Source organism: Apodemus sylvaticus, chromosome 7 (genome assembly GCF_947179515.1).
Source record: "Apodemus sylvaticus chromosome 7, mApoSyl1.1, whole genome shotgun sequence".
NCBI classification, from domain to species: Eukaryota; Metazoa; Chordata; class Mammalia; order Rodentia; family Muridae; genus Apodemus; species Apodemus sylvaticus.
The window spans coordinates 132,418,975-132,432,743 of NC_067478.1; the positions used below are offsets into that span (position 1 = coordinate 132,418,975).

General features: G+C 38.4%; 1 protein-coding gene across 1 annotated transcript in view; it reads right to left on the reverse strand.

Moving 5' to 3' along the window:
- The window catches only part of Cwf19l2 (CWF19 like cell cycle control factor 2), a 79,540-nt gene that overhangs the window by 56,271 nt on the left and 9,500 nt on the right, over nt 1–13,769 (reverse strand). The window contains exons 4-6 of the mRNA XM_052189191.1: nt 6,910–7,023; nt 6,146–6,265; nt 4,646–4,736 (exon numbers count right to left, since the gene is read on the reverse strand). Of these exons, the coding sequence (XP_052045151.1) occupies nt 4,646–4,736; nt 6,146–6,265; nt 6,910–7,023 (325 nt within the window). The remainder of the gene's footprint in view (nt 1–4,645; nt 4,737–6,145; nt 6,266–6,909; nt 7,024–13,769) is intronic.

Sequence of the window (13,769 nt, forward strand, 5' to 3'; positions counted from 1 at the left end):
TAGTTTTAACATCAAAAAGCAAGTCATTCATTTCTTTGAACTGCTGTGTCTTCCTCTTAAATAAAGCAACTAATTTAAGGCACCTTTAAAGGTCCTTTAAATTCAAACAATCTAACTGAAAATCCAAGAAAGAGGAGGAGGAAGAATCACCAAGCATTCACTGAAAAAGCCTACAAACCACTGCTAACTAAGAACATGATAACAAACAAAAAAGAAAGAAAGAAAGAAAGAAAGAAAGAAAGAAAGAAAGAAAGAAAGAAAGAAAGAAAGAAAGAAAGAAAGAAAGAGTCTTCTCAAGAACCTGCAATAATGAACACTTCCCTGGGAAGACTAGATTTCAAATAAAATCTAAAATAACTTTGTATAGCCTAGAAAATAGTTTGTTTACTTCTGCTCTTAGTAGTATTCTGAGAAGAAAGCTAAGGTTAATAAATTACTAAAATTCTATTCCATTGGTCCATTTGCCTGTCACTGTGCCAATACCTTGCAGTTTTTAACACTATTGCTCTGTAGTATTGCTTGAGGTCTGGGATACCGATTCCCCCAGAAGTTCTTTTACTGTTGAGAAGAGTTTTTGCTATCCTGGGTTTTTTTGTTATTCCAGATAAATTTGAGAATTGCTTTTTCTAACTCTGTGAAGAACTGAGTTGGGATTTTGATGGGGATTGCTTGTGTAGATCGCTTTTGGCAAGATGTCCATTTTAACTATATTAATCCTGCCAATCCATGAACATGGCAGATTTTTCCATTTTCTGAGGTCTTCTTCAATTTCCTTCTTCAGTGACCTGAAGTTCTTGTCATACAGATCTTTCACTTGTTTGGTTAGAGTCACACCAAGATACTTCATATTGTTTGTGGCTATTGTGAAGGGTGTCATTTCCCTAACTTCTTTCTCAGCCTCCTTATCCTTTGAGTATAGGAAGCCAACTGATCTGCTTGAGTTGATTTTATAACCTGCCACTTTGCTGAAGTTGTTTATCAGCTGTAGGAGTTCTCTGGTGGAGTTTTTTGGGTCACATAAGTATACTATCATGTCATCTGCAAATAGCGGTAATTTTACTTCTTCCTTTGTAACCCTTTGACCTCCTTAAGTTGTCTAATTGCTCTAGCTAGGACTTCAAGTACTATATTGAAAAGATATGGAGAGATAGAATTGAAGACCCAGAAATGAATGCACACACCTATGGTCACTTGATCTTTGACAAGGAGCTGAAAACATCCAGTGGAAAAAAGACAGCATTTTCAACAAATGGTGCTGGTTCAACTGGAGGTCCGCATGCAGGAGAATGCGAATTGATCCATTCTTACCTCCTTGTACTAAGCTCAACTCCAAGTGGATCAAGGACCTCCATATAAAACCAGACACACTGAAACTAATAGAAAAGAAACTGGGGAAGACCCTTGAGGACATGGGCACAGGGGAAAAGTTCCTGAACAGAACACCAATAGCTTATGCTCTAAGATCAAGAATTGACAAATGGGATCTCATAAAATTACAAAGTTTCTGTAAGGCAAAGGACACTGTTAAAAGGACAAAACGGCAACCAACAAATTGGGAAAGGATATTCACCAACCCTACATCTGATAGAGGGCTAATATCCAATATATACAAAGAACTCAAGAAATTAGACCCCAGGGAAGCAAATAACCCTATTAAAAAATGGGGTACAGACCTAAACAAAGAATTTTCACCTGAAGAAATTCGGATGGCCGAGAGGCACCTTAAGAAGTGCTCAACATCATTAGTCATTAGGGAAATGCAAATCAAAACAACCCTGAGATTTCACCTCACACCAGTCAGAATGGCTAAGGTTAAAAACTCAGGAGACAGGAGGTGTTGGCAAGGATGTGGAGAAAGAGGAACACTCCTCCACTGCTGGTGGGGTTGTAAGATGGTACAACCACTGTGGAAATCAGTCTGGCGGTTCCTAAGAAAACTGGACGTGACACTTCCAGAGGACCCTGCTATACCTCTCCTTGGCATATACCCAGAGGATTCCCTGGCATGCAATAAGGACACATGCTCCACTATGTTCATAGCAGCCTTATTTATAATAGCCAGAAGCTGGAAAGAACCCAGATGCCCCTCAATGGAGGAATGGATACAGAAAATGTGGTATATATACACAATGGAGTACTATACAGCAATTAAAAAATGAATTTTTTAGGCAAATGGATGGAACTGGAAAATATCATCCTAAGGGAGGTAACGCAATCACAAAAGAATACACATGGAGTGCAATCATTGATAAGTGGATATTAATTAGCCCTGAAGCTCTCAATACTGAAGATACAATTAGCATATCAAATGATTCCCATGAAGAAGAAAGAAGAGGGCCCTAATTCTGGAAAGGTTTGATCCAGCATTGTAGGGGAGTACCAGGACAGAGAGAAGGGAGGGGGAAAGATAGGAGAATGGATGGAGAGAAGAGGACTTATGGACATATGGGGAGGGAGGAACTGGGAAAGAGAAAAGCTTTTGGATTATAAACAAAGAATATAGAAAATAAAAATATATATTTAAAAAAATAAATAAAAATAAATTACTAAAAATGTGGTATACTAATCGTTAACAAAAACTGTCAATAAAACCTTTTCACCATATTTCACCACAGAGTAAATATTAGACATCATCAATATGAAGGGGTTGTTAGATTCTAGACAGAGTCCTGAAAGCTTTCTTCAATCTTCACAATAACTTGTAAAACAGACACTGTCAGTATGGGCTCTGAAAGGTCAAAACACTTTGACCATGTCACAAAACTAATAAATGGAAATGCCAAAATTCAAATTCCAAGAAGATTTGAGTCCAAAATCTAAGTCTTTGCATTCTCTGGAACTTAATGCTAACATGCCCTTAATACTCAGGTCCCTAATAATTCCATCCAAAACATGTTCTAAACAAATTAATCATATATCTGTACATGTAGTAAAATGTACAGTAGATTTCATAAAACTTAATTTTAACTCTGGAATCTGAGCCTGTAACAAATATGTTTTTGTCATTTTCTAACTAAATGCATGGAATACTGTAGGGAATGCATGAAATGACATGAAGTGAAAACATGTTTCCTCCTAGATCCTTCAATTAATTCTGCTACTTCTGCCTGTGAAGACAGTAACTAAGGCGGAACACCATTCCTTTTATACTCGGCGTCCTTCAGAACCTGATCAATTCCAGGTTCTCCTGAAACTTGACCTATCTTGACTCTCTGACACTGGAGTGACAATTATGAGTGTCAGACTCATACGATCAGGCTGAGTTAACTCATTGTTCCCTCCTTGTTAACTTTCTAGAAGACTTTATTTCAAAGAAAGCTATATATGACTAAAATTACTTATACTTACTTAATCCAGTAAAGACATTTCTCCCATGCTAAAAGCAAAGTAGAAACCTGCAGTTTCTATTAACTATGTAAAATTACCAAGAATTCTAAAGATGTCTATGAGGTGGACTCATCTCATATGTGAGCTTCATGTTCAGATACAATAAAGAATCTTAAGAAGCAGTCAAATAGAAATGAATTATAAATAAAAATCAAGACAATGTCATACTGATAAATAACCATGACAGAAAGATAACATCATTATTTATGATATTTTATTCTGGTTCAACTATATTTCAACTTATCACTGAATTGGCAATGCAACATGCTAAGCACTATGTATTTTTTTTTAATTATAATGTATGCCTATGTGATACTCAAATATTTTGTTTTCATCTACTGGAAAACAATAGCACTCTCCTAAGAGCAATGCAAATTTTATGAATGTTGACAAATGATGAATTTCTAAAAGTAAAAAAATTGCATCTTAAGGGCTGGAGAGATGGCTCACTGGTTAAGAACACCATCTGTTCTTCCAGAGGTCCTGAGTTCAATTCCCAGCAACCACATGGTGGCTCACAACCATTGGTAAAGAGACCCGATGCCCTCTTTTGGTGTGTCTGAAGACAGTGACACTGTATTCACATATATAAAATAAATAAATCTTTTAAAAAAATTGCATCTTTAGTGCTTATATATTATTTTCATAAATTTTAAACTAAATATATTTTATATTTTATGACAGAATTCATCAAATCAAATACAACATAAAGTTTCACATAATGTTTATCTTAGCCTGTTTAAAATAGACATTTGCAAATGATGGCAATATGTACTTAATCATCTTGCTCCCAATTACATAAACTTTCCAAACACTAATTACTTAAATAAGAATTCAAGGCAGGGTGGTGGTGGCGCACGCCTGTAATCCCAGCACTCTGGGAGGCAGAGGCAGGCGGATTTCTGAGTTTTAAGGCCAGCCTGGTCTACAGAGTGAGTTCCAGGACAGCCAGGGCTACACAGAGAAACCCTGTCTCGGAAAAAAACAAATCCAAAAGAAAAAAAAAAAAAGAAAAAGAAAAAAGAATTCAAAGACTGCATATGTTTACTAAATATCTTGTTATATATGAATTCAAGTCATTCTATTAGGAACTCTGAAATACAAGAATTTGTATGATTTTATTAGTGTATATTAACTGTACAAATTAATGGTTTTTATCACATTTTCAGACATGTATTTAACATATTTTAATCTTATTTATCCCTCTCATTACTAGAAACTCAGAAATGCCTATGAGTCTACAAAAATATAGAGATACCTTTAGTAACTGGCAGTATGCAGTTTTCCGATGGGAGACCTGTTCCCCCGTCTTTCCAGTATGGATTCAATTCTCTTTCTAGTAGTTTGGACTATAACAAAACATTTTGAAAAGTTAGAATGTAAAAGTCAACCTACCATGGAAATGATAACTAATTTGAAGTAGCTAACTGTCAAATATACAAGCCTAGAAAAACTATTTATAATTTTTAAGACATGTAAATTGCAGGTAACAATGTCTAACTCATGTTCACATGTTTTTATAGAACACCTCCATGTCTCACAACCATGTCTCAAGTCTAACTCGGGAGCCTATTTTATAAGACTCAGACAAGACATTCTAAACCTCATGTCCCCTGAGGCTCTGATGGCCAGCAGCTTGGTTATAAACCAAGATAATTACCATATTTACATTGACATTTAGATTGGAAGAAAAAAAGACAAAGAACAAACCTGGCCACATAATCCTCAAAATCACTTGGCCATATTTCCCACTTCCTAATCTATATTACTTTCACGTATATTATAAAGACAATCTGAAAAGCCACACACTACAGTACTTCTATATTTTGTAGGTTCCTGTTTTACATCTTTGATTTAAATCCAAGCTATTTTGGTCTCTAAGAATTTTTCACTGTTTTCTTGCCATTAAGGAGAAACAATAACATCAACACACTTGTTTCATATCTCTATAAGAGTTCTACGTGTCCTAAAAGTATTCTTATAACTAATTTGTAAACACACAGAATGCTCAATTGATTGTTCAACTGTAATTCATGATAGTCAATAACACACAATTGGTCAACTACATTCACCTAAATTTACACATCTAGTATATGTCTTATGAAAAGTATATTTTATATGCGTGTGCCCAGGTATAAATATGTGAACATGTGTGCAAGTGTCTGCCCTAGCCAGAAGTATTGGCTCTCCTGAAGTTGGGTAACAAAGAGGTAGCCATAAACCACCCACACTGAGGGTTCCGAATTGAATCTGGGTCCTCTGAAAGAGCATCACTGGTCTTAACCCTGAGCCATCTCTCCTGAATCTGGTATATATTTTTATATAAATTGCATACTTATTTTTATTTTATGCATGTTTTATATGTATGATCTGCCTGCAGGCATGTCTAAGTGCCACGTGTGTATAGTTCCCACAGTAGTCAAAGGAAGACATCGACACCCTTGGAACTGGAGTTACAGATGTCTGCCAGGTGCCATGTGCTGAACGCCCAATTGGTACCTCTAGGAAGAACAGCCAGTGTTCGTGAATGATGAACTGTCTCTTAACCCCTATTAAACAGTTTCCTACAAGAAATTTATTTTAAAAAATTTGTTTCACAGTTCTTAGTTCTGATTGTTGTCAAACACCACTAAAAATACTGTTTTACAAATAAATTGGCATTACAAATAAAGCATTTACATAAATAAAACACATAAAACAACTTATTGGTTTATTTAAGGTAAATTTAAAAAGTAAAACATTGAAACTGTTTTCTCACCTGCTCTAACACTCGGATTTTCTCCCGCTCTGCTTGTCTTAGAGTTTCCTTTTCAGCTTTGAGTGATGATGAGGACACAGTTTTAATGGACATAAAATCAACAGTCATCCACTCATCACGCTGTTTAAAAGAAAGAAGCCACTTCAATCATCACGTAAGAGCTTCATAAGCTCAGAGACTGCAGGTACCACTCGGGAGCAAACAGCGCATGGCGAGCCCCTCACAACAAGCTTCCCGTTTTGCTGCACCTTGTGAAAATGTGAAAAAGTACCCATCTTCCAAGCTTGTTTTAAGAAGTAAACAAAATAACAAGTATAAAAAGCAGCCAATATAGATTCTAGTGCATACAATCAAACATTCTTCCTTCATCTGTGGCTAAGTGGGTAAATTATATTCTTTCTTAAGTATATGAACCAGAGCTCAAAATGTATTTACGAGTCATAATAAGCAAATTATGACATAAGGGGAAGAGAAAGAAAAGAGCTGAACTAGACACATATAGGAGGTTCAGACAGGAGAAGACTGTTAGGTAAGCCCCTCAATAGAGGAAAATGCCAACAACCATAGCTGGGAGAACTCCGAATGGCTGCAGCAAAAATGAGATCCACCTTCTGTAGCAGAACATCAGCAATTAGCATTTCTGTGGAAAGGGTTCATAAACTACTGCTAAAGTCTAACTCTTCTCCAAGAGGTTTTAATCCTCAATTTAGCATCCATCTGTTCTTAGAAGTGTCATCTGTCTCTGAAATCAGGTGGGTGCTCACCTGAATGTCGTGGCTGTCACATTCCTTTTCTGTCCTTTTGCCTTTCACTTTCCAGGTCTTTTCTTTGCCAGGTATCTGGGAGGGAGCAGCCTCAACCCACTCGTCTTCAGAGCTCTAACAACATTTAGCATATATATGACATTCACAATTTGCATACTTATATAAAAAAGACCTACAAAATATCTGCTAGCGTACAGTTGAGAAACCCAGATGCTAATGGTATCATATGAGCAAACACCAAAGCAAACCCAGTGAGAAAAAAAATATTGCAGGTGTGTATGTGCATGCTATGTGTGCTGCGTGTGAACAGTGAATGTGGGGCGGGGAGGAGGGAATGCACATGCCCATAATCGTGTATTCAGAGCCAGCTGGGGACATTCAGCCACTCTGCTCTACTATTCCTCACTTTATTTCCTTGTAAGAATCTCTCGTTGAACTTGGTCTTGGCAGCCAGAAAGCTCCAAAAAGCCTCTGCTTTTACACCATTCTTGGGTTATAGGCTTGTGCAGCCATGCCCAGCTGCTTACATGGGTGCCTGTGGTTGAGACTCAGGCTCTCATGACTGCTGCATAGACTCTCACCAACTAAGGCAAGGACCGTATAAAACTGATGCTGTACCATTCAAGGCAATTCCTCAATTTTTCCTAAATTTTTTTCAAGACTTATTTGTCTGTGCGTGTGCGTGTGTGCATGTGTGTGTGTGTGCGTAGGTGCGTGTGTGTGTGTGTGTGTGTGTGTGTGTGTGTGTGTGTGTGCATGTGTATGTGGTGTGTGTAGAATATATCATTTAGATGTCCTGGAGCTGGAGCTATCGTTGGCTGCTGTGAGCAATTCAATTTGGGAGTTAAGAACAACTTGGGCCTCAGTCCTCTGAAAGAGCAGCAAATGCTTATAACTACTGAGCTATTTCTTTAGCCCTTTAAGATACAAGTATGTGTGTCAAGTGATACAATCAACATGTAAAACACATCAACTGTTAACTGTTTCCCAAGGCAAAACAGATGTTACCAAACTTACTTATATTCACATACTTTTTTTTTTTTTACAAATAATCACTATATATGATTTTCTAGCTTAACTCAAGTTTATATTGTCTATGCAATTTAATACTTCTATCAAAATTCTTGATGCCATGCACTAAAATAGGAATTTATAGATTGAAACTATTAGTACTTTCTTTAGAAGACTACCAATTTGCTAAAATAAAGTAAAATAATAAAGAAGTTTGAGTTCTAGGGAATCCTGTTACAGGAGTTCTACAATGAGGTTTTTTTTTTTTTCTCTGTATGCTGACCAACCACTTGAATTCATTAGTTTGAGCCACTTGGCACCCCATCACAAACATTCCAACCCAGGCAATAGCAATAACCACCTGCAACTTTATGACACTAGTGAAACCAGAATTAACCTTACCGATCCTTAGTTGGTTTAGGTAGCAAGGTCTATTACCAAAGAAGCCACAATCACTTTTGACTACCTTGTATCTGTCTTGGGATTTTATGGTGGTAAACAGACATCTTGACCAAGGCAATTTTTTTTTTTAAGATTTATTTATTTATTTTATGTATATGAGCATGCTCTCTTCAGACATACCAGAAGAGGATATCAGATCCCATTACAGATGGTTATGAACCACCGTGTTGTTGCTGGGAATTGAACTTAGGACCTTTGGAAGAGCAGTCAGTGCTCTTAGCCACTGGGCTATCTCTCCAGTCCTCAAGGCAATTCTTATAAGGGCAACATTTATTTGGCTCTGGCTTATAGGTTCAGAGGTTCAGTCCATTATCATCAAGGTATGAATATGGCAGCATCCAGGCAAGCATGGTACAGGAGGAGCTGAGAGTTCAACATCATCATCTCAAGGTTGCTAGCAGAATATGTCTAGGCAGCTATGATGAGAGTCTTAAAGCTCTCACCTACTGTGACACACCTACTCTAACAGGGCCACACCTTCTAATAGTGCCACACCCTGGGCCAACCAGATACAAACTATAACATTCCACTCCCTGGCACTGATAGGGTTGTTCAAACATATGAGTCTATGAGGCCTTACCTAAACATAACATAATGCAAACTATATTTAGTTCAACTTCCAAAGTTCCCATTGTCTACAGCAGTCTCAACAATGTTAAAAATCCAAAGTTCAAAGTCTCTTCTACCATTCATCCAACCACTTAACTGTAATCTACAAAGCAAGACAGGAAGCCAGCTAGGTAAACTCCAAACTCTGCATCTCCATGGCTGATGTCAAAGAGGACTTCAGAACTACAACTCCTTTTTTTATCTTTGTTGACTGAAACAGTCTTTCTCCCAGGCTGGTTCCACTCCCTGTAAGCAGCTTTTTTCAGCAGATATCTCATGGTTCTGGCATCTTGAACATCTTGGGCTCTCCAAGTCAACTTTAGTGTTATAGCTTCTTGTTCCAATGTCTGGGATCCACTCATGATCTTCTGGGCTCCTCTGCTCTCTGCAGCACTCTAAGCTCAGGTTTATCCACTCCATTGCTGCTGTTGTTCTTAGAGATTATCCCATGGTACTGGTATCTCTAATACATTGGGGTCTTCTGCTGCAAATAAGCTTCATGGTGCTAAGCCTCAAATCCTTTGCATGACCCCTTCCATCTTGAGCTGTCAACTACAACTGGGGCTACACCTTCACCAATGGTTTTCCATGGTCTCTCACAGTGCCAATCCTCAGATGTACTTCATGATCCCTTCATGCTGTCAAAGCCAGTACCACCTGGGTGACTCTTACACATTACCAAGTACAGCTGCAGCACAAGGTACAACCTTGGCTACCTCTGGAACACAGCCTCTGTGCTCTCAGAAAATACTTCCCAGATTTCACCTCGGTGATGCTGGTCTCTTCCTAATCACTGCTAAATTCTTAGATCCAGGTAACCAGCATTAATTGTCCCAGCAGTCCCCTCTATTATTCACTCTAAAGCCAGAGCAACATGGCTGAAGCGGCCGAGTTCTGTTGCTTGCAGGAGCTGGAACATGGCACCCTTGTTCTATTATATTATCACTAGCTTCGTGTTCTCCAACTGCTTCACTGCCTAAGCTTGGCTGTCCTGGATCTTGTTCTGTAGACTGACCTTGAACTGGGGAGATCTGTATGCCTGTCTCCTGGGATTAAAGGTGCGTATCACCACACCTGGATCTAAATATAGCTGGGTAGGATCTTGCTCCAAAGTTCCATTCCTTTAATCTGCTTTCTCCTAGAACACAGGATTCAGCTCCATTTAATACTCAAACCATATATTTTATCTTTTTTCTTTCTAAGCTTGCTATGCTTGTTCAAAATGCTCTTCGTAAGACTTAACCAGAGAACAAAGTCTCTCCTGGGATTTTTGAGACTTCCTTTGTCAATGCAATTAATATAAATCTCTTTGCCTTAGCTTCAAGTAGACTCTTCAGACAAGGGCAAAAAGCAGCCACATTCTTCACCAAAACACCACAAAAACAGTCTATATGCCACATACTGAAATTCTTCTCCCCTGAAACATCTCAGACCAGGTCTGCACAGTTCAAATTCCTCTCAGCAAAAACATCTTCCGTATTCCTCCTGTATAGTTCATTAGGCCCCATTAAAGCATTCCACTGCTTTGCAAATCCAAAGTCCCCAAATCCACATTCTTCCAAACAAAAGCATGGTCAGGCCTGTCACAGGAATACTCCAGTCCCTGGTACCAACTTCTGTATTAGTTAGGGTTTTACTGCTGTGAACAGACATCATAACCAAGGCAACTTTTATAAGGACAACATTTATCTGAGGCTGACTTACAGGTTCAGAGGTTCAGTCCATTATCATAATGGTGTAGACATGGAAGCATCCAGGCAAGCGTGGTATAGGAGGAGCTGAGAGTTCAACATCTTCATTTAAAGGCTATTAGTAGAATAGTCATTTGCAGGCAGCCCACACCCACTCTGACACACCTACTCTAACAGGGCCATACCTTCTAATAGTGCTGAGCATATATAAACCATAATAGTAGCTCTGTTATCTCTATTCACACCCTGGAGTTTTCTATCAGTTAACATTTCATATACTCTAAACAAGTTCTCTCTTCTCTTACCTTAATAAAAGTAAACCACTTTGGCTTCCAACCTATTCCCCACAACTTCCTGGCAAAATTACATATAGTTGTGCTTGGTCTAAACTCCTACCAACTACTCCTGCTGCAAGCAGGTCCTCCCACAAGCATTTGGTCTCGCTTTCTTCTGATTTGCTTTAAAGAAAGGGCCCTTGAGGCTAAGAGATTCATATGCTGAAGCATTTCATAGCCAAACCTCCTTTTGTACTTTTTTTTGTTTTTCTCTGTTTTTTGTTTTGTTTTGTTTGTTTTTTTTTTTTTGAGAGGGCAGCATTTCCTGGCCTTATATATTCCTGTAACAGCAATTCATCTTCCTACTCCTTTTTCTATAATATTACTAAAAAAAGTAATAGCCCAAACATTTCTCTAAACTCTTTATTATCACATACACTAATGTAGCAACAACTCTTCAAAATTCATCAAGCTCAGGAAAGTAATCCATTTTTTTTCTCCAGAACCTCACCTCTGTTGATGACTCATGTTCAAGATTTTCAAAATATTCTCCATTCTAACACTCAATGTTTATTCTGCATTTCCTTCATGTACTCTTCCCTCCTTGTTCCACTCATGCTGTTTGCCGGTTTCCTCTTCTCATTATTGCGTGTTCCATTCTCTACAGACTCCGTTGGGACCATTATATTTACCTTTATGGTTTTGAGTACCTTTTTTTTCCTTGTCCAACTAAAGCTTCAGTAACTTAATCACCATCTTGAATATCATGCTAAATTCAAGAACACATAATACCATCATCTTCCATAAAGCCTGCTTCTTCTGCTTAATTTCTTTTCTTTTTAACTTTTTTATTTATTTTCTATATTCTTTGTTTACATTCTAGAAGCCTTCCCCTTTCCCAGACTGCCCCCCCCCCCATATGTCCCATAAGTCCTATTCTCTCCATCCATTTTCCTATCTTTCCCCCTCCCTTTTCTCTGTCCTGGTACTCCCCTACAAAGCTGGATCAAGCCTTTCCAGGATTAGGGCCCTATTCTTCCTTCTTCATGGGAATTATTTGATATGCTAATTGTGTCTTCAGTATTCAGAGCTTCAGGGCTAATTAGTATCCACTTATCAGTGACTGCCTTCCATGTGTATTCTTTTGTGAGCGAGTTACCTAGCTTAGGATATTTTCCAGTTCCATCCATTTGCATAAAAAATTCATGAATTGATTGTTTTTAATTGCTGTATAGTACTCCATTGTGTATATATACCACATTTTCTGTATCCATTCCTCCATTGAGGGATATCTGGGTTCTTTCCAGATTCTGGCTATTATAAATAAGGCTGCTATGAACATAGTGGAGCATGTGTCCTTATTGCATGCTGGGGAATCCCCTGGGTATATGCCCAGGAGAGGTATTGCAGGGTCCTCTGGAAGTGTCATGCCCACTTTTCTTAGGAACCGCCAGACTGATTTCCAGAGTGGTTGTACCATCTGACAGCCCCACCAGCAGTGGAGGAGTGTTCCTCTTTCTCCACATCCTCGCCAACACCTGCTGTCTCCTGAGTTTTTAACCTTAGCCATTCTGACTGGTGTGAGGCGAAATCTCACGGTTGTTTTGATCTGCATTTCCCTAATGGCTAATGCTGTTGAGCATTTCTTAAGGTGCTTCTCGGCCATCCGAATTTCTTCAGGCAAATCATTAGATGCTGAAAAGGCATTTGACAAAATTCAGCATCCTTTCATGCTAAAAGTCTTCAAAAGAACAGGAATTCAAGGCCCATACCTAAACATAATTAAAGCAATATACAGCAAACCGGTAGCCAACATCAAACTAAATGGAGAGAAACTTGAAGCAATCCCACTAAAATCAGGGACTAGACAAGGCTGCCCCCTCTCTCAATATCTTTTCAATATAGTACTTGAAGTCCTAGCTAGAGCAATTAGACAACATAAGGAGGTCAAAGGTAAACAAATTGAAAAGGAAGAAGTAAAATTATCACTATTTGCAGATGACATGATAGTATACTTAAGTGACCCAAAAAACTCCACCAGAGAACTCCTACAGCTGATAAACAACTTCAGCAAAGTGGCAGGTTATAAAATCAACTCAAGCAGATCAATTGCCTTCCTATACTCAAAGGATAAGCAGGCTGAGAAAGAAGTTAGGGAAATGACACCCTTCACAATAGCCACAAACAATATAAAGTATCTTGGTGTGACTCTAACCAAACAAGTGAAGGATCTTTACGACAAGAACTTCAGGTCTCTGAAGAAGGAAATCAAAGAAGAACTCAGAAAATGGAAAAATCTGCCATGCTCGTGGATCGACAGAATTAATATAGTTAAAATGGTCATCTTGCCAAAAGCAATATACAGATTCAACACAATACCCATCAAAATCCCAACTCAGTTCTTCACAGAATTGGAAAAAGCAATTCTCAAATTTATCTGGAAAAACAAAAAACCCAGGAAAGCTAAAACTATTCTCAACAGTAAAAGAACTTCTGGGGGAATCAGTATCCCTGACTTCAAGCAGTACTACAGAGCAGTAGTGTTAAAAACTGCATGGTATTGGCACAGGGACAGGCAAGTGGACCAATGGAATAGAATTGAAGACCCAGAAATGAATCCACAAACCTATGGTCACTTGATCTTCGACAAAGGAGCTAAAAACATCCAGTGGAAAAAAGATAGCCTTTTCAACAAATGGTGCTGGCTCAACTGGAGGTCAGCATGCAGAAGAATGCGAATTGATCCATTCTTATCTCCTTGTAATAATCTCAACTCCAAGTGGACCAAGGACCTCCACATAAAACCAGACAC